Source organism: Silurus meridionalis, chromosome 10, assembly GCF_014805685.1.
Source record: "Silurus meridionalis isolate SWU-2019-XX chromosome 10, ASM1480568v1, whole genome shotgun sequence".
In the NCBI taxonomy this organism is placed as follows: Eukaryota; Metazoa; Chordata; class Actinopteri; order Siluriformes; family Siluridae; genus Silurus; species Silurus meridionalis.
Window position 1 is genome coordinate 5858397 of NC_060893.1, and position 27437 is coordinate 5885833.

At 37.9% G+C, this 27437-nt stretch overlaps 1 protein-coding gene across 1 annotated transcript in view; it reads right to left on the minus strand.

Annotated features, from left to right (window-relative positions):
• Positions 1 to 3106: 3106 nt before the first annotated feature.
• The window catches only part of dgkzb (diacylglycerol kinase, zeta b), a 31468-nt gene continuing 7137 nt past the window's right edge, over positions 3107 to 27437 (minus strand). The window contains exons 4-34 of the mRNA XM_046859757.1: positions 22060 to 22165; positions 21580 to 21675; positions 21172 to 21249; positions 21011 to 21067; positions 20075 to 20143; positions 19881 to 19949; positions 19676 to 19792; positions 18463 to 18534; positions 18273 to 18368; positions 18101 to 18183; positions 17950 to 18010; positions 17652 to 17765; positions 16978 to 17118; positions 15393 to 15471; positions 15227 to 15282; positions 15086 to 15148; positions 14873 to 14946; positions 11965 to 12076; positions 11472 to 11671; positions 11094 to 11194; positions 10340 to 10419; positions 9133 to 9199; positions 9006 to 9046; positions 8713 to 8903; positions 6152 to 6259; positions 5664 to 5710; positions 5472 to 5521; positions 4266 to 4386; positions 4122 to 4158; positions 3788 to 3887; positions 3107 to 3705 (exon numbers count right to left, since the gene is read on the minus strand). Coding sequence (XP_046715713.1) covers positions 3589 to 3705; positions 3788 to 3887; positions 4122 to 4158; positions 4266 to 4386; positions 5472 to 5521; positions 5664 to 5710; positions 6152 to 6259; positions 8713 to 8903; positions 9006 to 9046; positions 9133 to 9199; positions 10340 to 10419; positions 11094 to 11194; positions 11472 to 11671; positions 11965 to 12076; positions 14873 to 14946; positions 15086 to 15148; positions 15227 to 15282; positions 15393 to 15471; positions 16978 to 17118; positions 17652 to 17765; positions 17950 to 18010; positions 18101 to 18183; positions 18273 to 18368; positions 18463 to 18534; positions 19676 to 19792; positions 19881 to 19949; positions 20075 to 20143; positions 21011 to 21067; positions 21172 to 21249; positions 21580 to 21675; positions 22060 to 22165 — 2803 coding nt within the window. The 3' untranslated portion in view covers positions 3107 to 3588. The remainder of the gene's footprint in view (positions 3706 to 3787; positions 3888 to 4121; positions 4159 to 4265; positions 4387 to 5471; positions 5522 to 5663; positions 5711 to 6151; positions 6260 to 8712; positions 8904 to 9005; positions 9047 to 9132; positions 9200 to 10339; positions 10420 to 11093; positions 11195 to 11471; positions 11672 to 11964; positions 12077 to 14872; positions 14947 to 15085; positions 15149 to 15226; positions 15283 to 15392; positions 15472 to 16977; positions 17119 to 17651; positions 17766 to 17949; positions 18011 to 18100; positions 18184 to 18272; positions 18369 to 18462; positions 18535 to 19675; positions 19793 to 19880; positions 19950 to 20074; positions 20144 to 21010; positions 21068 to 21171; positions 21250 to 21579; positions 21676 to 22059; positions 22166 to 27437) is intronic.

A 27437-nucleotide genomic window follows, 5' to 3' on the forward strand; every position in this document is an offset into this window, starting at 1 on the left:
ACATGATGCCCTCCGTTCAGAAACTGGTCTGAACAACAGTTCTCCAACATACTAACGACACCAAACACACCGCCAAGATGACAACTGCCTTGCTGAAGATTAAAGTGATGGAGTTGCCAAGTATGTCTCCAGACCTGAACCCTATTGAGCATCTGTGGGGATCCTCAAGCAGAATGTAAAGAAGCACAATGTGTCTAACATCCAGCAGCTCCGTGATGTCATTATAGAGGAGTGGAAGAGGATCCCAGCAACAACCTGCTCAGCCACAGCTCTGGTGAATTCCATGCCCAGGAGGATTAAAGCGGTGCTAGACAACAAAATATTGACACAATATATTGACACTTTGAACACAATTTTGACATGTACACTTAGGGTGTACTTGTAAATGGTAAAGAAAACAATGTTTATTTCATAAGTTCAAAATAGACATCCCCTCCAATTTGTTTTTTATTACGAATTCCAATAGAATTATGTCAGTTCTCCTCCACACCTGCAGATGGCGCATTAGCCTTCCTGTGAAACATATAGAGATTAATGTTTTTTTTTCTGTAAACGTTTTAATTATTTCACAGGTAAATAAATATACTCTTTGAACATGTTGTCTGTTTACATGACTCTAGGAAGGCTAAAAGGAAGTGTGAAGTGTTTTCAAGGGATTTTGCTATGGTCTAATGGCTAATGCGAATTGTAATTGTCTGAAGGTCAGGAATTTTTAAATGGAAAATGGTCAAATTCATTTGAAAAAAATGGCACGATTTTAAAAGTTTCCTGATGCGCCAAGGGAATGACATTCATCAGTCTCGCTGTCTCTTCCTTTATTTCACAGATGCTCAGTGTGTGTGATACTGTGCCTGTATGAACTTTGTTGCCAGCCCAGATATACCCCTGGGTCTGAGGTCTGTAACATTCTCACTTTTGTTGGCAGCTATTTAAGGCATTAATGGCTGTATGTTGAGGTATTTTTCAGAGGACTGTAAATCTGTACTGTATACAAGCTGCACACTGACTACTCTAACATATATCCAAGATTCATTCCTACAGTATTGTACCTTGAGGAGATATACTAAAATATTTGCTGAACCAGGACAAGTACATTGTATTGAAGGATGAAAGTAAACAAGCCTCTGAGTACAGAGACTGACAACCTCGGCTTCATCCTCAAGTCTTTCTTTCTTTTTCTATCTTTCTCTTTATGTCATGCTTTATGCATAATAACATGTAGGTCTTTCTGTTCTTGTCCTGGTTCAGCTTCACCTGCATCTCTCTATCCCATAATAGTTTGTAGGTCTTATGAATTAGAGGTAGAAAACAAGCTACTGCCTCTCCATCCATCCATCCATTCATTCTTAAGGAAACACATAGGAAACCAGAACTGATTTGAGTAGTAATGATCTAGTGGAAAAGGTCAGTCCACCTACCAGCACTTATTATACTCTCTCTTAGATACAGACAGGACCTGCTTTTCCATGAACTGCATGAAGTCTTTACATTATTAGGATGACATAATAGAATAAAAAAGGAAAAGATATTTCAAACTTTATTTATTTTATACAGGTAGACAATAACAAAGCAGCAAATATACAGTAAATACTAAAATCTATGATCTAACAAAGTATATTTTGTATTAGTATTAGATTAAACCATGGCCTATAATTTAATTTCATGTCATAAAGTAGTACAAATGCTGAGAGAGGATTTCGGAATGGCATCGTTACTCACATTTTTAAAATGTCTGATAGATATGTACACACAATGTTTAACAGTGAATTGCACAGCAACTCGGTACAGAGCATTGACAATGCGGTTTAACTCATAATTCATGACAATACATTAAAAAGGTAATAATAATAATAATAATAATAATATGCTAAGGCAATGATGGCAGACTGCATTCAAAATATAAAACAAACCATTCAGTACCTGAGGATATGCCACTAACAACCATGTAAGCACGAAACACACTAACGAAGGATGCAATGTCTTAACTCATGATGTGTAAACATGTAGTTACCCACCCATGTTTTTTTTTCATAGAAATCCCTACACCATGTATTAATGCAACAATGCAGCATTCAGTGTGGCCACTGTGGCAATAAAGCAAAGGCAAGCATCTGAAACATTCCTGGTGCAATTACCAGGCCGTAAAATCACATATAAATGATGTAAATCAAAGACCTCCTCATCGAATAATTCCAAATGTAATCATACGTGCCAACTTATTCCTAAAAAGCATCATGACCTAATGACCTAAATATAGTATTCCTTGAAAGAGCATCACATTACTATAAAGGTCCTTAAAACAATCAGTGCAGTGTTCATCATCTACAGAAATCGAAATCGGCTGAAAGTAGTTCAGTGTAAGATTCCAAGAATATCCGAAAAATAAATGAAGCAGCACCTTAACGCTGTTATTTAAAACAATATACAGAATCAAGCGAATATGCTTTTGGATCAGTATACAAGTGTTTACCAAAAATGCAGAAACAACAAATAGGCGAGGAAGAGATTTTAAATGCAGATGGCGATTCAGTCTGAATGACAAAAGCAAGTTTAATATTAATAAAGCGTTAATGCAACTAGGTAAAAACTAGACTAGCATAAGTACCTATAGTGAATGTCTAAAGTTTGGAAACACCTAGTCTTTTATCGTTTTTGAGACGTAACAAAACGCAAGAATTTGGAAGAAAGTTCTGTGCACAAAGGAATCCGAATATGACAGGAGAGAAAATGTTAGCAGACTGCCCCACCCCCACAGTCAAACATACTGAAACAACATGGCTACCGTCCCCTACTTCAACACCATGCAATTCTGTCTGGGCTGTGTCTAACTGGAACCAACTTCACCATACAATGATTGGAAGCGTACTTCCTGAATCCGATTCAACTGCTCTGGGATGAACTGGATCACAAGATCAGAAAGAAATCTTCATCTAGTCAATAAGACCTTTGGCAAGTTTTATAAGAGGCAGGTTTCAGCTGAACGTTTGGGAAAACGAACTTTTCTGAAGCTAAGTGTGTGTAAAGGGATTTTTTAATAATAAAAAAAGTTTAACGTGTAAAATTTTATATATATATATATATATATATATATATATATATATATATATATATATATATATATATAAAATTACGTGTCTCTTAAAAACCTTAAAAAACTAGGTGTTTCCAAAGTTTATACAGGCCCTGTAATTATCTGGCCAGTAAATATCTAGTTAAAAGTAAAATAGATCCTTTAAATACAGCAAAAAAAGTCCACAATGGTCTGTTTTGAGGTTTAAGTGGTTTGCTTAATAAAAGGCTAAAGCCACAGTCAGATTTAGTTTAGTTCATCTAACCCTGACGTAAAAAAAAATAATATATGTTAATTATCTATAAAATGACCCATAGTACAAGAAAAGCATTCATGCAGCTACAACAGGACATAAAGTTTTTTTGGGGTTTTTTTTTTCCATTTCGTTTTGGCTATAAAGTCAAGAAAGAAATGAACCGTTTTCATTTAGACCGGCATGCTGGCCTGGTGTCGTTAAAGAAAAAAAAAAAAGCGGGTGCATTTTCTCAGTGGATTATAAGAACAGTACGCGTGGTTGGCTATACCGCCGTCTCATGGTCGTCCCTCTGAATCATCTGGTGATGCTGTTGGTTTTCCAAATACTCAGCCAGCTTCCAGTCTTGAGCTCTCTCAGCATGGGCCTTTGCAGTATCACCCTGAATAGAGCACAGAGTTCGATTGAACCTTTTAAGTCTGTGAGAAGAGCTGAAGGTGGTTGGTTTGCTGGTATGCACTCACCTGTAGGTCGGTCTTTGCGAGGGAAGCTCCTGCGTCCACCAAGTAGCCACAGATCGTCCTCTGGGATAATGCTGCTGCTTTGTGTAGTGCTGTCTCACCTCTAGATTGTGTGCACACACACAGATCCAACACTCTTTTACAGTTGCTGTACTCCAATGCAACATTGCATGATATGTATATCATAACTGCATAAATATTGAATCATCGCTCGGTAACATGGATTATGCAACAAATAGGATAAAGAAGGTTTAGTAGAGGTTCTATATGTACCCTCTAATTATAGTTTAAATGAATAAATGTAATTATTCCACTGTTCTCTTGCAGATTTACTCACGTATCTCTTTCTGAAACATCCAGGATACTACCAGGAGCTGGTTATAAAAATAAAAATAAATAAAAATCACATCACAAAGAAAGAAATGCGAGTCAGCACTAGTGACGGCTAAGTCGGTGCTAAATAACTGTTTTGTTACTGTACCATTATCTATGATGTATCTGACCATTTCCTTGTTGCCATTATCTACAGCATAGTGCAGCAGAGTACAGCCCAGTGCATCAGATACTGCGAGATTGGCTCCTTCTTTGTGTAACTCTACAAGCTGCAAAAAAAATAAAAAAATAAATAATTGGAGATGATTTGGATGAAACCAAGAAAAATAGACATGGCACTGATCCAATAGCTTTTCGGGTGCTGAGTAAACATCAATAATAAATGAGACTATGAAACTGAGACTAATAAAATAGACTATGAGAAAAGCAAAACCATTTAAAAGACTGAGAAAGATTTAAAGTACATAATATGTACCCACTGTATATTTGTATATTTTATATCTGTAACACATTTAATGTTTTAAAGCAGACATAATAGTGAGTTCAGGGGGGATTTATGGAAAATGAACCATACACCAGCTGAAACTAACAGTAGCTTTGTTTCTTATCGTGCTGATTTATACTGCTGTAGTTTGTTTGAGTATTGAGTCAATACCAGTCCCAGTTATGTGCAATATTATTTATGCATAGTCAATTAAGTGCAATGTTTTGTATTTATATAATGTGCAATATTATTGATTTATTTTCATTTTCATTATGTTTCAACATTTTAATTAGGAAGTCTATTCATGTATTTTATTTCGTGTAAATATCTTGTAAACCTTTTGTTATTAAAGCTGACTGAGAGACGCACAAGAATACCAATGTGCATGTACTGTTATGTCCCTGTGCAAAATTATTGTGCAACAAAGAGTGGAATGGAACTTAGATTGGAATTGGAATTATAAGTAAAAGAGATTGGAATTGGATTTGGAATTGAAACCAGTTGAAATTGGATTTGGGATTGTAAAAGTCTGGTATTGAATTTGAAACTGTAAACAGACTGGACCTGGGTTTAGATTTTACAAAAAATGTGATTTGGAGCTGTAATCAATTGGGATTTGGAACTGTAAAGGATTTAAATTGGATTTAAATCTCTATTAGACTTGAATTAGATTTAGAACTGTAGCAGATTGGAATTATATTAGAAGCTGTATTACTGTAATTCAAAACTGTATTTGGAACAGTAACAGATTGGAAGTGGAAAATCATAAATATTCATTCATTCATTCATATCTCATTATTTATACCAGTTGGTCAATGTGTCACATTCATCATCAGGAAAAAAACCCATGCATATAAAAGGTTTCCTTACCTTTTTGAAATTATCTGACTTCACACTTGTGATTAGCATTTTCATAGTCTCTGTATTTGGGAAAAAAAAAGATTATTTAGTTTTCCACCAGTTGTAAAATCATTTATAGCAATGCTTTCATTATCAAAACCTACAACAAAAAATTAAAAAAATAAAAAGTGTGTGCCACATGTCCAAAAAGGTGTGATTTACCTTTATCATTTTCATTTCTGGACATTTTCATATCTGATCTGCGAGTACTAGGAAAGAAAAAAAATCACCAGTGAACAAATGCTGTAAAATACTGGTATTGTTTGAAGGCTATTTAGCGTACAGGTTGTGTGTGTGTGTGTGTGTGTGTATCAATGATTTGTAATAGCAAGCAGCTACAATCTCAATTATTTCCATTAAAATGCACATAAGACTACATAAGAAGCAGAAGTACCATTCATTTCAGCCCAAACCTCTTTTTTTCCCTCAGCATTTATGTTTGAGAACGTTCTAACTTTTCCAAGTCAGCGAATTACACACTGCAATTTTAGCTCTGAAAGTAGCTTTTAAGTCATGGTGTTGCGGGACAAGATTAAATTCCTCTTTGGGAAGCAACCAAGAGCAGCTCGCTTTTTACGAACTGCAAAACTGACCATTTTTCAGTCGCTACACAGACTAGTAATTTACACCCTTTTATGCCAAACTCTCACTTGCAAATGTCTTTGTGTGTGGATTCCAGCACATCAGCCTGTTCCTCTGCACCGACGACATCGCAGGACGTGTGAGGTTTCAGAGCTGCAGATGGATCTTCATTCACTCTGCAAATAAAACATGTCAAAAACAGACTTTAATGAATGCTGTGCTGTACAATGGAGTTAAATTCAACATACTCATGAACTGGCAGGTTTTAATGATTTAGAATAAAAAGCTTAGAATTTTTTACCATCCTCAACGTGACATAACGATGTATAAAATTAAAGTGGAAAAGCAATACAATTTTTTGGGGGAAAAAAAAAAAGAAAAAAAAAAAAAAAAGTTAAAATAACCTAGTTGCAAAAGTGTGCCCTAAACAAGTGGTCCCCAACTTTTTTTGCGCCACGGACCGGTTTAATGTCGGAAACTATTCTCACGGACCGGCCTTTAAGGCGTGGCGGATAAATGCAACAAAATAAATATAAATATAATAATAAACGTGAATCCACTGTGTTGTTTTTTTGTTTATTTTGCTCGCTTGGGGGTTTGAATTTAGCAGTAATGTATTATATGTTAGTGGCCGGAGCCCCTTTAAGAAGGTAGAGGATGGAGATAAGACATGTGACCAAGGCATCATGACATGCATCAAGGGTGAATCATAGACTGATGTGGCGGAGAGAATCCGGGAATTTTCCAAAATAAAACATAATTCAGAATCAGATAATAAATAAAACAGAAATAATGTAAGTTATGTATTCTTTCTGTGAGGCCCGGTACCAATTGACCCGGGGGTTGGGGAACACTGCCATAAATGATTACTTTGTTATTACACCAAATTAGTCAACAGTTAGAGTCCATCAGTGTGGGCATATTGACTTGGCAACAGTAGTGTAAAGTATTTCAGTTCATTTACTGTACTTACCGTATTTTTCGGACTATAAGCGGTTACTTTTTCCCACGTTTTGAACCCCGTGGCTTAAACAACGAAGCGGCTTATTTATGAATTTTTCTTGGGTTTTTTCTGGTTTCACAAACAAAAAACTGAACCCCATAACATTAGACCAATTAAATTTCCAAACGGAAATGAAAAAACGCACCTCACCTGTGTTCTGAGCTGCACGGCTTCAGGAGAAAAAACGGCGAGCTTTTTTATTTTTCTTGGCAACAGCGTTACGGGTTAGTCAAAGAAACTTAGAAATCAGCATCAGAAAATAATAAGGACATATTCCTCGGTCTTGCACACATGCATTAATAGCGGAAAAATGCAGTGGCAGGCTATTCCCAAAATACCGCTATGCTCCTAAAGGAGCGCAACATATTTCACCCATTAAACCGCGTGTAACGTGTCTTTCGTTAAAGCCTGTGTAAAGTACATTAGTGTAGACTTATAGACAGGTGCGGCTTATTTATGTTAAAAATAAAAATATTTGTAAAATTCATTGGGTGCGGCTTATATATGGGTGCGCTTTATAGTCCGGAAATTACGGTAAGTAATTTTTGCCTACTTTCTAGTTTTACTGCATATTAAAGACATAAGCAACTTTTACTCTCTACTACATTTAGGATTCAGAATATATACTTTTTACTTGACTATATTTTAATAGACAACGAGTGTTACCAATCACCAGTATTTTATCAAACAGTCAGCTCTGAATATTTGGTCCATTGAACACTAATGTTTTTTTTACTTTGTGACATGATATTGTAATATTACTATTTTTGAAAGATTGCTTTACTACGTTGTTTTCTTCGATCTTAGTTTCATTCTGCCATGTCGAAGAGGCTGTTGTGATGGTTAATGCAGTGTTTGAGGTGTACAATTTCATTTGTGTTTTTCGAAATGAAACCTCACAAATCAACAGTTTTTTTGCTTTTCACTAACCTTTGTCTTGGTTCGAGGACTAGTGTATAGTGTTTGAGCTTACATTCAATACGAGTGAAATACTATTTCTTGCTCAAAACATCTTGGCTCCTTCAAATTGTGCACAACCCACTTTAATTGGATTCAGCTCTGGGCTCTGACTCAGTCGTTCAACAAATCTGGTTCATTAGTTGATTTGGATGTATGCTTTAGGTTATTTTTGTGCTGAAAGATTGAATTCCTTCTTTTTTCAATCTGAAGGTTTTACACTATAATTGACTGGTATTTTGTAGCTTGTCATGATTCCGTCCACTTCGATAAAAGTCGGTTCAGGCTGACAAAAAAGCAAAGCTATTTAAAAGTGAAAAAAGTATATAATATGTACATACTGTACATTTATGTTTATCTGTATTTAAAACAGAAAATAGTCAAAATAGTGGCTTAGGAATTATAATTTTTTAGTTCAAGGGCAAATGAAATCCTCCACCATGCTGAAACTAACAGTAGGTTTGCATCCTTTTTTGAGATAATTACCAAGATATGCCTCAAAAGGTATGTGTTACGCATATGATTTAAAAACAGGCACCATAACTGAATTTCTTTTCTTTTTTTCAGAATAGTCCTCAAGTTCTTAGGTGAAGTTCTAGGGTACCTTATTTCAGGTACTTATAATACAGCAATTGAAATGCACTCACAAGCAAAACAACAAAATGTTACCTATAAAATGGTGACGATGTGGCAGGGCATGCGGGGAAGGCAATCTGGTCAGAGCTATTCGAGTTCTCTCCCAGTGTGTCTACCATTTCTGGCATTCCAGTAGATGTGCCCACCGTTTCCTTAGTGATCAGCTCAGGGTCCAGGATAAAAAGCTCATTCTGCGAGATCTCAGTCACATAGTTCAGATGCTCCTGGAACACAACAACATATAAAATAAATATGTTGGGTGAAAGGGCAACATTCAAACATATCTACATACTGTAAGTATTTCTGAACCCTCAACATCAACATACCTGAGCACGGTCTATTCTGTAGAATCGATCTGCAGTTGTGGCTGTGAAAGAAAAGCAGAGGGCATCAAAAAATAAATAAATAAATTTGAAGGCAACTGCTGATATTCTAGCACATAATTTCACTTACAGTCTAGGAAGCACCATTTTGGTGAGAGCTTAGGTATGGTCGCTGTATGGTCCGAATTCTCCTCATCCTGTAAAAAAAAAAAAAAAAAAACAATTGTATACATACACTATATGAATTAAAGTATTTGGACACCTAACTGCGCCCTGGACCTTCTTGTCCTACATCAGTAACTGACTTTACTTACATTCTTGTGGTTGAATGAGCACAAATTTCCACAAGCATACACCAAAATATAGTGTAACATCTTCCTAGAAGAGTGGAGGTTAATCTAACAGATAAACACACTCATGGAAGTCTTTCCAAACAATATTAGATTTATGTTGTAGAAAGTTCTTCCCAACGCTTTTGCAGAAGTTCCCATGAATGAATTGCGCTTGTAGGCTGCTTTGCTTTCACCTTTCTCGCAAGTTCATCTGGAACCATCTTGATGGGGGTAAAGTCTGGAGACTGTGCTGGCCATTCAGTCATCTTGTTCTTTTCATCTGAGGTGGTTCCACAGCCTGGAAGTGTTTTGGGTGGTCATTATTATGACCCCCTGACCAGCGAGGCATATATCAGAGGGTCCTGGATCCAACAAAATAGCCCCAAACCATCGTACTTCCTTCTCAATGTTTGACAGTCGGTGTCACACACCAAAAAAAACATCCTTTTGCTTACTTGACAGCATACAAAATCTCTGTGTGATGAACCAAAGATTTCAAATTTTATGATTTATTATTTTCAACAATGTTAAGTTGTGCTGACTATCACGCAAGCTGTTGACTCTCAGAAAATCACCTTATGATTCTATTGTGGTTTTGGGTCTGCCAAAACCAGAGTTTGGTCCAGTTTCCACTTTACTTACTGACACATTGGCTTTCTTTGAATTTCTCAAAAGAAAAGATTACGTACATGTTATAATTTTCTGTCTTTTTCTTGCCATTATGAGAGCAATATACTACTTCCTGCAGTATAATACTGTCCAATCATAATATCGTCCAAATATAAGTGTAGGAACAGTCTGTTCCAACACTGCTTTAATAGAGTTTGTAAGTAATCAACGAAAATTGGATTAACATTTAAGGCTCAACTTACGTCCTTTTTAACCCATTTCCTCCTTCCTGAAAAAAAGGCAACTAGTGTATTTTTTGCACCTTTGGTAGCTTTGCACCTGTAAAACCTTATGAAAGAGCAGACAGACAGCAGACATTTCAGGATCCAAGTGTACCTCGTGAATCCTCTCGATGTGCAGACGACACGTCTCCAAATCGCTGTCTGCTTGGATAGTAATGATTCCCAGAGGAATAGCTGAGGAAATAAGAAAGGTCTGATGTGAATGCCTTCTTAATGAAAAAAGAAATAGTTGTGCCTTCTGTTAAAAAGATTGACTGTATGCATTCAAGCAAGCATCATAAATACACAGACCAGGCATAACATTCGGACCACCTGCCTAATATTGGTTCTGACCCATCAGCATTTACAGCATTAACTTCTTCAGCAATGTGAGCTACAAGAGCTCATCTGTTGGATCGGATCACACGGACCAGCTTTCGCTCCTCACGTGCATCAATGAGCCTCGGTTGTCCATGACCCTGTCACCAGTTCACCACTGTTCCTACCTTGGACCACTTTTAATACATACTGACCACTGCAGACCAGGAAACGCCACAAGAGCTGAAGTTTTGAAGATGCCCTGATCCGGTCATCTACCAATCGCAATTTGGTCCTCGTCAAACTCACTCAAATCCTTACGCTCGCCCTTTTTCCCTGCTTCTAACACACCAACTATGAGGACAACATGTTCACTTGCTGCCTAATAATATCCCACCCACTAACAGGTGCCATGATAAAGAGATAATCAGTGTTATTCACTTCACCGCTCACAGTGTTATAATGTCATAATGTTATGCCTGGTCGGTGTATTGTGTGTACAGTATCTCTTAATAATCATGCAGTGCTTGAAAAACAAAGGTTTCACTCACAGGCTTTTTTGAGCTGATCTTTGTCATAGTGTAAAGCCTCATAGTCACGCATGCTGATTCGGCTCACTTGGATATGCAGCTGCTCAGAGATGGGCTGCTGACTAACAACACACACACACACACAGACACACACACACACACAAATTTTAATTCTTAGCTTTATTTGTACAGTATATAGCAATTATTATCATATTAGTTTATTGTGTACATTAACAATATAAAATACAAAACAATTGACAGTAAGTCTCATATCTCAATTCAGCACTTCAACAATAATATAAAAATCCATTTGAAAGGAAATATTAAAAAACATCTCTGGTTTCCCCCTTCGATAATTGAAATAATAAAGGAGAAGGCTGGTGTTTGTGTGTGACTCACTCATTGAGCTGTGGGAGGGAGATTCTCCTCTTGGTCTTCTGCAGCATGTTGGCCTGGTTCCTGAGAGTTATGTGGATAACAGATGGAGCCAGTCTGCACGGCTCCCCGTCGACCTGCACAGGAATCGGCTTGAAGGTGGTGAGAGTCACCTCCTGACACTGATGCAGCCTTTCGCCGTGGCCTCCCACCTGCAGCGTGGCCTACGAGACCATCCATAATACAAAGTCTTAATAAGCAGGCCGAAGATATCCAGTTGTTTTTGCTTCGGCATTTTCTTTTGCAGTGCGCATGTCGAATTTAAAAGGGTATTAAACTTAGTTTATATTATTTTCTGCGTTTTACTAGATCAAAAACTTGAGCATGAACTGAAGTCTGCCACCAATAATGATTTGTTGTCATTCTTGAACAATATTTTATTCCAAATATCACATAATACAATTAACTCATCATAACTATATTAAACATTTATTTAGGGATGCAATGATTCATTTACCAAAGACGTCATGGTGAATCCAATAACCTCTATGTAGCCGTCATCATGCCTCTGAGGCTCAAAGTCATGGTGGTCACTAGGGTTGCCCCATGGCGTTGTACCTGCACAATATCTTAAAAACACAACAATCAACATTTTATACTCCCCACAGCATTAGATGTACAATATCTCACAAAAGAGAGTACACCACTCACATTTCAGCCACTATTTTTTGTAGATCTTCTTAAGGGACAATACTATAACAATTTTACTTGGATATATTTTAGAGTAGTCGGTGTGCAGCTTGTATTGTAGTATAGACTTACAGTCCTCTAAAAATAACTCAACATACTGTCATTATTGTAAAAAATAAATGGCAACAAAACTGTGTCCAAATTGTTAATATTTTGTCTGAGCGCCATTGTTAGCTAGTTCTGCCTTAATCCTCCTGGGCATGGAATTCACCAGAGCTGCACAGGTTGTTGCTGGGATCCTCTTCCACTCCTCCATAATGACATCACAGAGCTGCTGGATGTTAGAGACATTGCCGCTTCTTTACCTTCTGCTTGAGGATCCCCACAGATGCTCAAAAAGATTCAGGTCTGAAGACATACTTGGCCACTCCATCACCTTCAGCTTCCTCAGCATGGCAGTTGTCATCTTGGCAGTGTGTTTGGGGTCGTTATGATGTTGAAAAACTGCGGTTCGGCCTAGTTTCCAAACGGAGGGCATCATGTTCTGCTTCAGAATATCACAGTACATGTTAAAATCCAATTTCCCTCAATGAACCTCTGCTCCCCAGTACGTCCAGCGTTCATGCAGCCCCAGACCATGATGATACCACCACCATGCTTGACTGTAGGCAAGAAACAATTTTCTTTTTACTCCTCAACAGAGCATCGCAACATATGCTGGACACCATCTGAGCCAAAAGCCATTCGAGCTCTTGGACAGGTTGTCTTCAGCAAACTGTTTGGGGTTTTCTTGTAAACCAGTTTCAGAAGAGGCTTCCTTTTATGACGACTGCAATGCAAACTGATTAGTTGCAGTGTGTGGCGTTTGGTCTGAGCACTGACAAGGGGACCTTCCACTTCTGCAACCTCTAAAGCAGGGGTGGCCAACCCGCGGCTCACGAGCCGCATGCGGCTCTTTGGCTGGTTTCATGCGGCTCTTACGTTCCTTTCGAAGTTTGTGCGTGTTCGCTTTGCTTAAGTTCAATACGGTATTTTTAAGACTTAAATGAGCTTGCCCCTACTGGGAAACTTTGCGGTATATCAGACCTTGGCATGAGGCCAATCATAAATTAAAATGGATGCACTGAGAATTTTCGGAAATACCTAAATCACCGAAATAACACGGCAGAAACACAATTGTAACGGTTATCTGGATAAGAGCAACATGTCTCCGGTGTGCAGATAGCGATTTGCAAAACATGCAATACTGAAATTTCAATAGGGGGTGTATCTGCAAAGAGTTTCTCCAAGTCGGGTTTAATTTATCACCTGAAATACAAACATCCCGATTGCTATTCTAAATATGAGAAGAACGCGGCGCAGAAAAGTAAAGTCAATCCGAGCATGCGCACTCCGTCTGTAGAGGACGTTTTTGAAAAGGCAGGAAAGTTTTCCAGTGATGGTGCCAAGGCAAAAGGCATAACACAAAAAATTATGGATTTCATTGCCATTTGAATTGAATTTTCATTTCGGTGCATCCCTAAAATATTATCGTTGGTGTGGCCCTCTGACACAATTCAGGTTTCTCATGTGGCCCCTGCGGTATATTCATCTCACGCACATGCGCGTTTAATGAAAATACCGTATTGAACTCAAGCGAAGTGAACACGCACATAAAAAAAAACACAAACAAAGTGTTTTCTACCCTGAAACACGTTAAATCAAAGCATGGATCTGTTCTGACTGACACACATGTGAAAGAATTGCTTCGAGTGGCAACAACGGAATACGAGGCAGATTTGAAGGGGATTGTTTAAGGCAAGGAATGCCAAAAGTCCCACTAAGTAACATGCATAGTAAAAGAAAAACGCTATTGTAAATTATTATATTTTTTGTTTGTGGACTTGGTTAAACTAAGAGTTTGTGTGTGAGACAGTGCACACAATGTTCATTGTTGAAAATGACTGTCCTGTGGTCTTAGAACTGTAGGAGTCAATTTCTGTCATTATGTTGGTGTGTGACATTTACAATAAATCTGGCTAAGCAGAGGTGTGTGTGTGTGTGTGTGTGTGTGTGTGTGTGTGTGTGTGTGTGTGTGTGTGTGTAAGAGGAAGGGATGGGTGATGTTCATGTGTGCCCATGTGTATGATGTGGCTCTTTGCGGTAACACAGTCAAAAATGTGGCTCTCGGTCTCTGACTGGTTGGCCACCCCTGCTATAAAGCAATGCTGCAGCACTCATGCGTCTGTTTTTGAAGCCAGTTCTCTGCACCTGATGCACAGCACGAAGACTCAACTTCTTTGATGGACCCATGCAAGGCCTGTTTCGAGTGGAACCCATCCTGGAAAACCTCTGTATGACCCTGGCCATTGTACTGTAACTCAGTTTCAGGGTGTTACCGATCTTCTTATAGCCTCGGCCATCTTTGTGAGAGAACAACAATTCTAATTCTCAAATCTTTAGAGAGTCTTTGCCATGAGGTGGCATGTTGAACATCCAGTGGTCAGTATGAAAGAATTGTACACAAATCACCAAATTTTAATTGCTCAAATACAAGATACACAAATTTGTATGGACCTATCGAGCAGACGAAAACATAAACATGATGAATAGAACATGTGGCTTTGCATGGTTAAGCGAAATACAGCTGTGAGGGGTGTACTTATTTTTGTGAGATACTGTATATAAACTAGAAAACAAACCATGCTACATGTTGTTTACTAGTCAAAGCCAAATACAGAATGTGGAGATGTTACCTGGGTATGTTGAGGAAGAGCAAACACTGTAGCTTCATCTCCTGAACTTTACAAGTGAGGTCTGTGCCATCACACTGGATATGTCCACAAAAGTCACAAATAAAACAGAGAAATACAGATGTTTAAACATTATATTTATGCTGATATAATGCTGTCTAACATTAAATACCGAGCACTAAAAAAATTACTTTAAGGAACAATTTTTCCACTCACCACCACTCGAATATTCTTAGACAGGTCTTTTGCGCTGCCCATAAGGAAGTCAGAGAATGCCGTCTGGAAGAATAAGCAGGAAAATTAACACGTTAGGTCATACACCTCGAGACGAATATTTCTAAACCATGACACACTCACCCCCGCGTAGAACATCTTATTCCGAAGACGGCTGTTGAATTTTTCAGGTTTGGCCTCTAGAAAAACCAAACAGGTTATTTTGAGTGATTGAGATATTGCTTTAAAATGTTTTTATTTTTATAAAAATATAGTTACACAAACACACATAATTGTAGCGGAGGCATACCTCGGGATTCGTGGAACTCTAAGGTTACATGGGCATCAAATCCCAGGCTGAAGTAGTTGTTAAAGACATCAATGGGAAGCTACATTTATAAATAGCAAATATGATTCATATGAAGTCAACAACGTTTTTCAGTTTAGTTCAATAATTTTATTTTGATTATCTAATGGTAATTTTGTCCTTGCAAAGTGACTTAACTTTTGTCCAACATTTATTTAATATTTACTATAACATATATACATACATACATACAGTACAGACCAAAAGTTTGGACACACCTTCTCATTCAAAGAGTCTTTATTTTCATGACTATGAAAATTGTAGAGTCACACTGAAGGCATCAAGGGCTATTTGACCAAGAAGGAGAGTGATAGGGTGCTGTGCCAGATGACCTGGCCTCCACAGTCACCGGACCTGAACCCAATCAAGATGGTTTAGGGGTGAGCTGGATCGCAGAGTGAAGGCAAAAGGGCCAACAAGTGCCAAGCATCTCTCAGGGAACTCCTTCAAGACTGTTGGAAGACCATTTCAGGTGACTACCTCTTGAAGCTCATCAAGAGAATGCCAAGAGTGTGCAAAGCAGTAATCAAAGCAAAAGGTGGCTACTTTGAAGAACCTAGAATATGATATTTTTCAGTTGTTTCACACTTTTTTGTTATGTATATAATTCCATATATAATTCCACGTGTTAATTCATAGTTTTGATCCCTTAAGTGTGAATCTACAATTTTCATAGTCAGGAAAATAAAGAAAACTCTTTGAATGAGAAGGTGTGTCCAAACTTTTGGTCTGTACTGTCCATCCATACATACATACATACATACATACATACATACATACATACATACACATATACACATATACATTATATTATATTATATTATATTATATTATATTATATTATATTATATTATATTATATTATGTATTTATACCAATAAATATTTCAAACTGAAATATGTAAACAAGAAGAATCATGTTAAATAAATACAAAAGTATTGGGACCCCTAAATCTTCCAACCATATGTGGTTCTTGCCCCTACAAATGTATAGGATGTCTTTGAATGTAATAGCATTACATTTTTCCTTCAATTAAACTAGGAGACCCAAACCTGTTCCAGCATGACAATGCCTCAGTGCACAAAGCCCACTCCATGAAGATATGCTTTACATGAGTTGAAGTGGAGGATCTTGAATGGTCTGCTATAAAGCTCTGACATCAAACATATTGAATTAGAATGCTGACTGGACCCCAGCCTCCTCATCTCACCTACATCAATACCTGACTTTACTAACATCCTTGTGGCTGAATGATCACAAATCCACTGAAATCCACTCTAAATTGTAGTGGAACATTTTCCCAGAAGAGTGGAGGTTTTATAACAGCAAATTGAGAGTAAATGTTCTAAAAGGACATAGGAGTCATGTGTCCACAATTTTTTGTCTATAATCTATATAGTGCCTATAATATATATTATAATAGATCATTTTTTATTTATTTAATTTGTTATTTTATTTATTCATTTTTTTTCCGGGTCTAAATTACATTTTCACTTGCTTAGATAAGAGGCTTCGATGCATGAGCTGACCTTGTCTGTTTGGTGTTCGTCTTTCTCGTCTTCGCTGGCCTCTGGATTAGGCTCCACACTGAGGTTCCAGCGGTCCAGCTGCACAATGTTCCCATCCTCCACATGAGACAGGATTTTGGACACCGGCTCATCTGTGTAGCCCTGAACATATCACACAGATAAAACAACAAACATAGTGTAGAGTCAGAGCTTTAGCAAGAAGGAAACAGTTTTAACAAAACAACAACACGAGACAAGCCAACCCAGAAGAAGTTATCTGAGTGATTAAGATAATCCATTTTGACTGATTAATGAAAGCAATAAATAGACCTCGGGGAAGCCTCCATCACCAGGTTCAGTCCTTCTGTTGCTAATTTGTATGCCAGAAATACCCTCATAATAGATTTCAAACAGGAAGGAGCTTATTAAAGAAAACACAATTCCAGACTTTTGACCTTTCTGTAACCATCTTGACTGTTTACGGGTCCAAAATTAAATCAGTTCTAGTTAAAATATAAATCCTACCCACAATTAACCACCTGTTCTTGGATGTCTGCATGGACAGATGAAGAGACGGAGACATAAAAGTAAACAGTATGAACAATCTAACCAACCCTGGCACATACAGTAACCTACACCAGCCACTGCAAGCCAAATAATTTCAAGATGATATTAGAGCACTGTGTTTTCCTCACCCCTCCCCAGTTGAGTGTTCTGGCCAGGTCGTTTCCTGTGCCAAGTGGGAGAACAGCAACAGCGGGCTGAGGATTCAACTGCAGCTCATCCAGCACTGACAGGATCCAGCCAACCTGCATATTTAGGCGTTCAGTTTATTTAATCATATCTGACTTGACATTTAAAGGAATGTCTAGAAAAAAAGGGTTATTTAGACTAGCCTGAAAGATGTATATAATATTATCAATAATGCAAGAACTAGAAAGCTGTTTGGAATGTATTGCATTTAAGTCCACATAACTGACAGATTATACTGACCGTTCCATCTCCTCCACATACCAGGATGCGCAGATTGGGCACTTTGCGGTACATTTCTAACCTTAAAAATGAGAAAAATTTAGTTTTAACACAACCCAAGTACGAAATCCGATAAGAAAACCACATGCATTTCAAACATTCCGGTTCTTACCCCTCTCTAGGGCCTCCTTGAGTGAGATCAAACACTTGTCTTGGGTTTAGGTACCACAAAAAAGACCGAATAATTTTTGTTCCCTAATAAAAAAGAAGGAAAAAAATCTAATGTATTTGTTAAAAGGTGTGTTTATGTGTTGTAGGCTATTAATAATCTGGATCATAATCACCTGATTTCCACCACTCTTCGGATTCACGAACACAAGCAACGGCTTCATGAGCTGAGAGGGAATCGGCTTGACTACAAAGTGCTTCCATTTGCCGTCCTGGCACAGGAATTAAAAGTAAAACGCTTTGGCATGTGTCTTCATAATGTGTCTGATGTTGTTCACTTCATCACTGTGTTCATGAACGGCTTACCTCTGTGCTTTTCTTGCTGGCCTTGCATTTCAGCGACGTCTTTTTCCTCCTTTTACTAGACTTAAGGGAAGCCTGAAGGAAGTAAAATAGGGGTTTAGGCCACTCTCTGAGCTATCTAAAGAGCACAATGTCTGCAATGTCTCTGATCATCATCATCATGATCATAGGCGCATTTGGGATTTGTACAGCTTCATATAATTTTTGAAACCATTTGGGATTTACTGTGGATTATTTTCAAACTGGTATCTACTGTAAATTATATTTATGTGAACAAAATTGTTAAAATACACTATATAAGCAAACGTTTTGGCACACCGAACTCTTCCATATGCCATATGTGGCTCTTCCAACTCTTTAACACAAACCAATTCCCTTTGCAGAAAGCGAGCTTCATGAAGATATGCTTTACTTGGGTTGGAGTGGAAGATCTCCTGCTATAGAGCTTTGACCTCAACCCTACTGAAAACCTTCAGGATAAATGTGAATGCTGACTGCACCCCAGACCTCATCACCTCACCTACATCAGTACCTGACCTGATATCTCCACAAATACACTCCAAAATTGAGTAGAACCTTCTCAGAAAAGCATGGTTATTATAACAGTGAATGGGGACGAAATGTGGATGTTAATAAAGTACATAAGAATCTAATGGTCAGGTGACAAACTCTTGTCCATTTAAAGGAAGTAAATGGAGGTAAATTGTATAATGCAAATCTCTCTGCATCTCTCACAAAATTATTGGACATAGATTTAGTCTTCTTGTTTATGATTTTTGAATAGATTTTTACATTTTGATTGTAAGATATTTGCTGCAAGTCTTGCTTGCCTTTTATACTGAACACAGTACTACTTTTCTTTCAGCTTCTCCCATTAGGGGTTGCCACAGCGGATCATCCGCATGTTTGATTTGGCACATGTTTTTACGCTGGATGCCCTTCCTAACGCAACCCTCCCCATTTATCCGGGCTTGGGACCAGCACCAAGGCTTGTGCAACCCTAATGGCGGGGGTCGGTTCCCTGACCAGGGATCGAACCCGGGCCGCAGCGTTGAGAGCGCTGCATCCTAACCACTAGACCACCAGGGAACCCCTATATGCTGAACACAGTAAAAAAAAAGATAAACTAAAGAAATTCTCTATATAAAAACTATGTTACGTTTTAAAAGTAACAGACAGAACAATAGGCCACTAGGATACAGTAAGGTCTGCTCACCTGCTGTCTGCGCACACGAATGATCCAGGTAGGAGGAACTATAACAGCAGCATGCGCACCAAGAGTGCATGTCTCCTCAATGTGCTGTAGCATGAAACAGGTCACCTTATTGTGGTACTGCAACACATGAACAAACGTGTCAGTTACTGTTTTTGCTCATTCCTTTCTGTTACATAAACACTCTCGGATTAGCTGATCCATTTACCGCTTGTTTGCACCAAGAGCAACTGATGGCAACTATGTCTTTATTGTGGAAGAACTTTTGCTGGAAACCCTGAGAAACAAAGAAATCTCGATTATAGGATTTACAGTATATGCAGACCAAGACGATAAAATATAGTACAATGAGACGTTAAACATAAGATCAGATTAGTATTTTTTTACCAAACTGTAACAGACCTTTCCGCATTGCCTGCACTTCCCATCCTGCCGCCTCCTATGAACCCAGTGATGCCGTACAGTACATGGCTGACAAACACACATAACATACAGATGTTAGGAAAATATTAGACAGTCTTAGGGGCCTAATTAACCTTCATTCCCAGCAAACACAGCAGCCTTAAAACATGGCCGCCATTGATTCCGCTTTCCATACCCTACATCCCTCTCAATTAACAGTTACTCAATTGAGCACAATTGACACACACCCACTTTCCACTATAAAAAATAACGTTCAGTTGTTTTGTGTTTTTACTCCTGACACTATTGAGCCTGCGTATATTGTGATTGCTTTTTTTTTTTTTATCGACCTCACTTGTTTCACATTTCTGACCCAAGCCAAGACTACTGTTTCATGTTTGAAGATCACCTGTCCTGTTTTGGATTTGACCTTCATCACACTTTGTATTTGTTGTCACTTCTTGAATTAAAGAATGAGATTCCTGCATTTGCCAAGAGATGCATTCTTAAATCCAAGAATACTTTTTTATGTGACCCATAAATGCACATTATGTACAAAAGTATTGGGACCCCTGGACGTTTCCAGATGCCATATGTGGTTCCTCACCAAATTCTTACCACAAAGTTGGAGGCACACAATTGTATAGGATGTCTTTGGATGCGCTAGCGTTCACGTGAACGATAAACCTGTACCCACATGGCACAAGGACACAAAGACAGCTCCATGAACATATAGTTTACATGGGTTGAAGTGTGTGGAAGATCTTCAGTCACCTGCTATAGTAAAGTCAGGTACTGATGTAGGTGAGGACCCAAAGGTGTTCAATCGAAAATATTTTCTCAAATGAGAAGAGGATAATATAACAGCAAATAGGGACTAAATGTGGTATGAAATGCTCAAAAATTAGAGTCTTATATTCAGGTGTCTTTTCTTACCTCTCGCACGTTTCTTGTACCTGGATCCCGAAACGAGGGCTTGCACCTGAAGTTAATCTGTGCGCAAAAGCAGTAAAAAAAAAAAAGCACACAAATTATACTAAATATATATATAATATAAATATCAAATATAATGTAATTGCAAAATCAAATGTGTTCACCTTCTCTAGCTGCTCCATGCATATTGTATGGACGGCTATTTTGCAAGCAGCACATTTATAGCGAGGCAGTGATTTTTGCTGTGGGTCGGAAAACATATGGTTTTAGACCAGGCAGTGACATATTATTATTATTATTATTATAATTTACAGACCTCCGCCTGCCACAAGGCATGCGCTTACACAGCGGCAACAGTGGTAGGTGCTCTTGCCCATTCTTTTCTAAAGGGATCAGGCACTACACTATTTAATTATTTTAATTTCAGTGAATCAACAAAGTTTTTTTTTGTGTGTGTGTGTGTGTGCTTATAAATTAATTATTTTTGGTTTGACAGGACAAACAACATGAGCAGTACAAAAAAGGAAGTGTAATAGAGGAAAAGCAGCATATGTGCTCTGCAGAAGGCTCACCAGTGATTTGGCAAAGCAGAAAAGCTCTCCAACATAGCAGAAATCTCCAGAAAGACTGGTCTCAAACCAGACGTGTTGTCCGAACTGAGCATTCTCCTGTGGGGGAGAGTAGAGCCAATAATCAAACCTTACTGAATTTGTAATCATGATATTCCATACCATCTCAATGCACTATATCTGAATAATGTGATGCTTAAAGCTATGTTTTGATATAGCAAACATTTTCACACCTATAAACCATCTACCTTGTTTTAAATTATTCTCCAAAGGCTAGTTGGCTAGATCTGTATGCAGAAACACATTAAAGCAGGCTCTACTTATATGTAATTTTACTGTACAATGCATGCATTGCTTTAGTAGAAGCTGCAAGCAACCAGTCAACAAGCTAGTGCAAATTAGCAAAATGTGAATACATGACTCTTATTATAATTGGTAGCAGGTAGATCTGTCATATTACAATCATAGAGTAATGACACTCACGGTCCAGTCTACAGTCTGGGAAATCTCTTGGTTAGATTCACACTTGGTCGCCAAAGTAGTTGATTGGTTGGTTTGGTTCTGAACACCAGACTTGGCAATAGCTTTTCTGAAACAACAAAAATGCACACATGGATATAGGATGATCTATATATTTATTCTTTCCACATAACTTGGATTGTTCATTGGAAAGCATTCAAAGAGAAGAAACATGGGAGCTATGTTGATACATATAGCATTAGCAGGTTTGAGCTAGTCTGAGGGAAGTATCTAAAAAAAATTGTGTCTTTCATGTTATATGTTTGTGTTTTTAACAGTAATAATGCACGCTAACTTTAATTGAAAGACCTGTGTACAGATGTGTGATCTCTGACACTGTTTGAACCAGATAGTCTTCATTTAGTGTTTTAGAAACTCTATACACTTTACACAAAATAGTGCGAAAAACAAAAAACATTGACAGCATTTCTGTGGGTGGAAACCCCTTGTTGGTGAAAGAGGGTCAGCAAAAAAAGAACAAATGGGTTTCCAGGAAGCATATAGAAACTCCAATAATCTTTACAATTTTCTGTTGAGCAGGAAAGCATCTCAGCATTATTTTAAACTTAAAAATGGATGGGCTACAACAACAGAAGACCCTATCAGAGCCCACACCTGTCAGTCAAGAACAGGAATCTAAGGCCATCACTGGCACAGATTTACCCAAACTGGAATGTACAGTCGTACAAGTTTTCCAAATAAAGTGGATGGCATAAAGCGTAAATATTACATTACTTATCTTAAAAAGTCTCATTTCATTGAAAATGTTATTCCTGTAGTCAGAGCGTGCAACGATTAAAGACTCCATAATTATCGATATAGTGTGGAATGTTAATTTCATAAAAATCCAAATTGGTATCCTTTGATACTGAATAATGCTGAATAATTATAATATTAATATATAATTAATAATAAAAACCTGCTTGATAGCTACTAATTTCCATGTTATGGACCACAGCTACATAAAACCTGAATGCCAGATTTATGCACAATTCTGCTGGAAGAGGCAACATACACAGTGGAAGCTGACAAGGTTTTATTATTTCTTGTAGATGCATTTATGAATTCTCTAAACATCCCAAAACAATGTAAAGCATCTGGAAGTTTACACTTAAAATAATTCAAGAAAACCAGAAATTACTAACAAGGAGTATTAATATTTTCATATTTACGAGGACATTTTTGCAGGGGTTTTTGCCAGACAAGCTGGTCCAGACATGGGCAAACTACGGCGCGCGGGTTGGATTTATTAACCCGGCCCGCCGAACGTGACCAAATTATATTAAAATAGGTACGGGTAAACATGGGCGTAAATCCCGGAGGGGACCGGGATGACATGTCCCCCCCCCATTCGATGGTTGTCCCCCCCAAAAATCTTTTTTTTAAAATATCGCACTCTCTATTGTGGAAAATATATGTATGCATACCTAAATAATTGTGTAAGTAGAAAACCCCCGCAAAAATGCCTTTAGAAACAGTTGAGTTCCCCCTCCCCTTCCTCACAGTGGTTTGACCCACTGCCTGCTTTCCCAGTTCATCTCACCTACTCTACACACACGAGTCAGGTGTGTGACTGCGCCTCAATTAATGTTCAACTCCATTAATTTTATTCACTTTAAATAAAGCGATTCTCTTTAATCTAGTTGATGCAGACTCATTCATAAATTAGTTGCGGCAAAAATGCCGATTAGCGATGTAATTTTCCATGAATCTGCTCTATTAGCGATTAAAATATGACTTATCTAGTGAACGTTAGCTTGTTTACAATAGCTTGTAGCATAGTGCACTGACACTAACTGCAACTAATGTACTAGTGCACTGACACTAACACTGCAACTAATGTACTAGTGCACTGACACTAACACTGCAACTAATGTACTAGTGCACTGCAGCTAACACTGCAACTAATGTACTAGTGCACTGCAGCTAACACTGCAACTAATGTACTAGTGCACTGACACTAACACTGCAACTAATGTACTAGTGCACTGACACTAACACTGCAACTAATGTACCAGTGCACTGCAGCTAACACTGCAACTAATGTACCAGTGCACTGCAGCTAACACTGCAACTAATGTACCAGTGCACTGCAGCTAACACTGCAACTAATGTACCAGTGCACTGCAGCTAACACTGCAACTAATGTACCAGTGCACTGCAGCTAACACTGCAACTAATGTACTAGTGCACTGCAGCTAACACTGCAACTAATGTACTAGTGCACTGCAGCTAACACTGCAACTAATGTAGTGCACTGCAGCTAACACTGCAACTAATGTACTAGTGCACCGCAGCTAACACTGCAACTAATGTACCAGTGCACTGCAGCTAACACTGCAACTAATGTACTAGTGCACTGACACTAACACTGCAACTAATGTACTAGTGCACTGACACTAACACTGCAACTAATGTACTAGTGCACTGCAGCTAACACTGCAACTAATGTACTAGTGCACTGCAGCTAACACTGCAACTAATGTACTAGTGCACTGCAGCTAACACTGCAACTAATGTACTAGTGCACTGCAGCTAACACTGCAACCAATGTACTAGTGCACTGCAGCTAACACTGCAACTAATGTACTAGTGCACTGCAGCTAACACTGCAACTAATGTACTAGTGCACTGCAGCTAACACTGCAACTAATGTACTAGTGCACTGCAGCTAACACTGCAACTAATGTACTAGTGCACTGACACTAACACTGCAACTAATGTACCAGTAATGTAGTAGTGCACTGCAGCTAACACTGCAACTAATGTACTAGTGCACTGCAGCTAACACTGCAACTAATGTACTAGTGCACTGCAGCTAACACTGCAACTAATGTACTAGTGCACTGACACTAACAGACCAAAGCCGTTTCCCATGCAGTGTTTTATTTGGAACGACTTGGTATAATGTTAATTTAACATTAACACACAATTAGCATATTGTTTATCTGTGCATTTACTAAATGAGCACTGTGCTATGTCTGAACTGACCCCACTGTATTTTTATTTGTATAATCAATTTCTATTCTGTTCTTAAGTGTCTTAATTAATTTTAAATAAAAATGTAAACTTTTTTTTTAATTCCTTGTTTTGCTTTGTCATTGAACCTGAGAAAAACTTGATAAAAAATGATAAAAGCAAAGTGTTTCACTGTGGGGACACTGTGTCTTTATAAGTACAATTTGACTATTATTTGTGTCCCCTTCAAAAAAAGGAAAGAGAAATGTTATATTTATTGGCCCCCCACCCCCCTACTGTTAAATGAAATTTACGCCCATGCAGGTAAACCTTGTTTAATTTACCTTTCCCCTGTAATGCCCACATTTCCCCAAAATATGGTGCACTTCATCTACATTGACCTTGTTCGTGTGTATTACTCTCTTCTCCTCTTTAATGAGCCCTTCTGCAAAAATGAGCTTATCAAAGAAAAGTGGATAGTGAGCGCCGAGTGTTTAATACGGAGTGGACTACAAAATATATTTTTACTGATGTCCGATCAAAGCCCCTCACAGATCCAGGTTAACTGACCAACACCTCGGATCTATCCTGAGAATTGCCACAACAAAACTTACTCCTGACTTTGATGAACTGACAAAACAAGGAGTTCAACAACACTGTTTCTACTGAAACTGAACTTGAGTTTTTATGCTGTGTTTATTAATGCAATGGCAAAAAAAAAAAAAAAAAAAAAAAAAAAGTTGTTGATGTTTTGGCACTTGATGAAACTGAATTTGTGTTTTTCTGTTTGAATTTGTGCTTTTCTGCTGTGTTTATTTAACTGAAATTTAATAAATCAAATTATTAATTTAATTAATGCATTTGGAAAGCAATTTGTACAATGATCCATGCATATTCACGTCACAGGCCAAATCGCTAATGTAATATTAAAATATATATATGTAATGTGTATCATGTGTGTATGTATGTATGTATTTCCTGGCCCAGCCCCTCTGTCAAATTTTAGAACCCATTGTGGCCCGTGAGTCAAAAAGTTTGCCCACCCCTGAGCTGGTCAGATGACTTTACAATTTGTATTTTTTTTTTTGTTTAAGCCAATGTCAGTTTTAAGCTAATTTCTTTTTATATATTTGTCTTTTGTAAAGTTACTAAAACATGTTGGTCATTCATAGTTGTGATCTCTAATTTCTGTTATATGGATGTATACTAAATATGTCCAGAAGTCTTTTTGAATCTAGAAAGTTACCTATACCAAGAGAATGGGGTCATAGCTGCATGAATTTAGAGTCCAGATTTCATATATCTGTGCTGATAAACATGTAAATTAGTAGATATCAAGCAGGTCTTTATTGATTCCGATTATACATACTACATTACTGTTGAATTCTCAATTCTGATTGGTCAGCTAACATTGAGTAACTGATGCTACAGCATCGATTTAACATTCAGAAAACAGATTTATATAAGATTATTGAAGATTTATATAAATAGCCACAAGAGCATTAGCAAAGTCATGTTTTGATGTATGTGAGGTGAGGTGAGGTGAGGTGAGGTGAGGGGCCTGGGGTGCAGTCAGTGTCCCAATCCATCCCAATGGTGTTCAATAGGGTTGAGGTCAGTGCTCTACAGCAGGAGATCTTCCACTCCAACCCATGTAATCCATATCTTCATTGATCTCACACTGTGCACAGGGGGATTGTCATTATCGAACAGGTTTAGTCCTTTTAGTTCAAGTGAAGGGAAAATTTGATGCTACTGCACCCGAAGACGTCCTATACAATTGTGTGCCTCCAACTTTTTGGTAACAGTTTGGGGAAGAACCACATATGGGTGGAAAAGTCAGGTGTCCCAATACTTTTGTTTATATAGGGTACATCAGAAAATCGAATCCATAGAATAATATAATAGAATCAATATATCATGTAATAGAACACGTTTATAAAAAATGGTTGGAGTTTGTTTAGACATTTAATCATTTTAAATAATACCACAAATATGGTATAAACTTTGACCAACTCAAGCAGGAATCAGATCTAATAGTGACATCTATCTAGTTATTAAGCATCTTGACATTAGAAAGGAGCTTTTTCGAGAATAGCTTACTCTGTTGATTCACTTGGAGCACCTCAGGGACCTTTTTAATCTTTAAAATATGGCTGCATTTTACATTCCAAGTTGTTTATTCTAACCATCATTTAAAAGACCTTCACACATCATTCCACAGTTTATACACTGCTGTATTTGCCAGATCAAAGGTGCAGTAAGGTCTGTGTAGTTTCTGCCACACCTCAATATGACAATCTCTTCCCCAAAGGAAAACCAAACCAGACCTGATTTTAGCAGTACTGGGAAACAACAGTGCTACAACGTATTGTAAAGTCTTT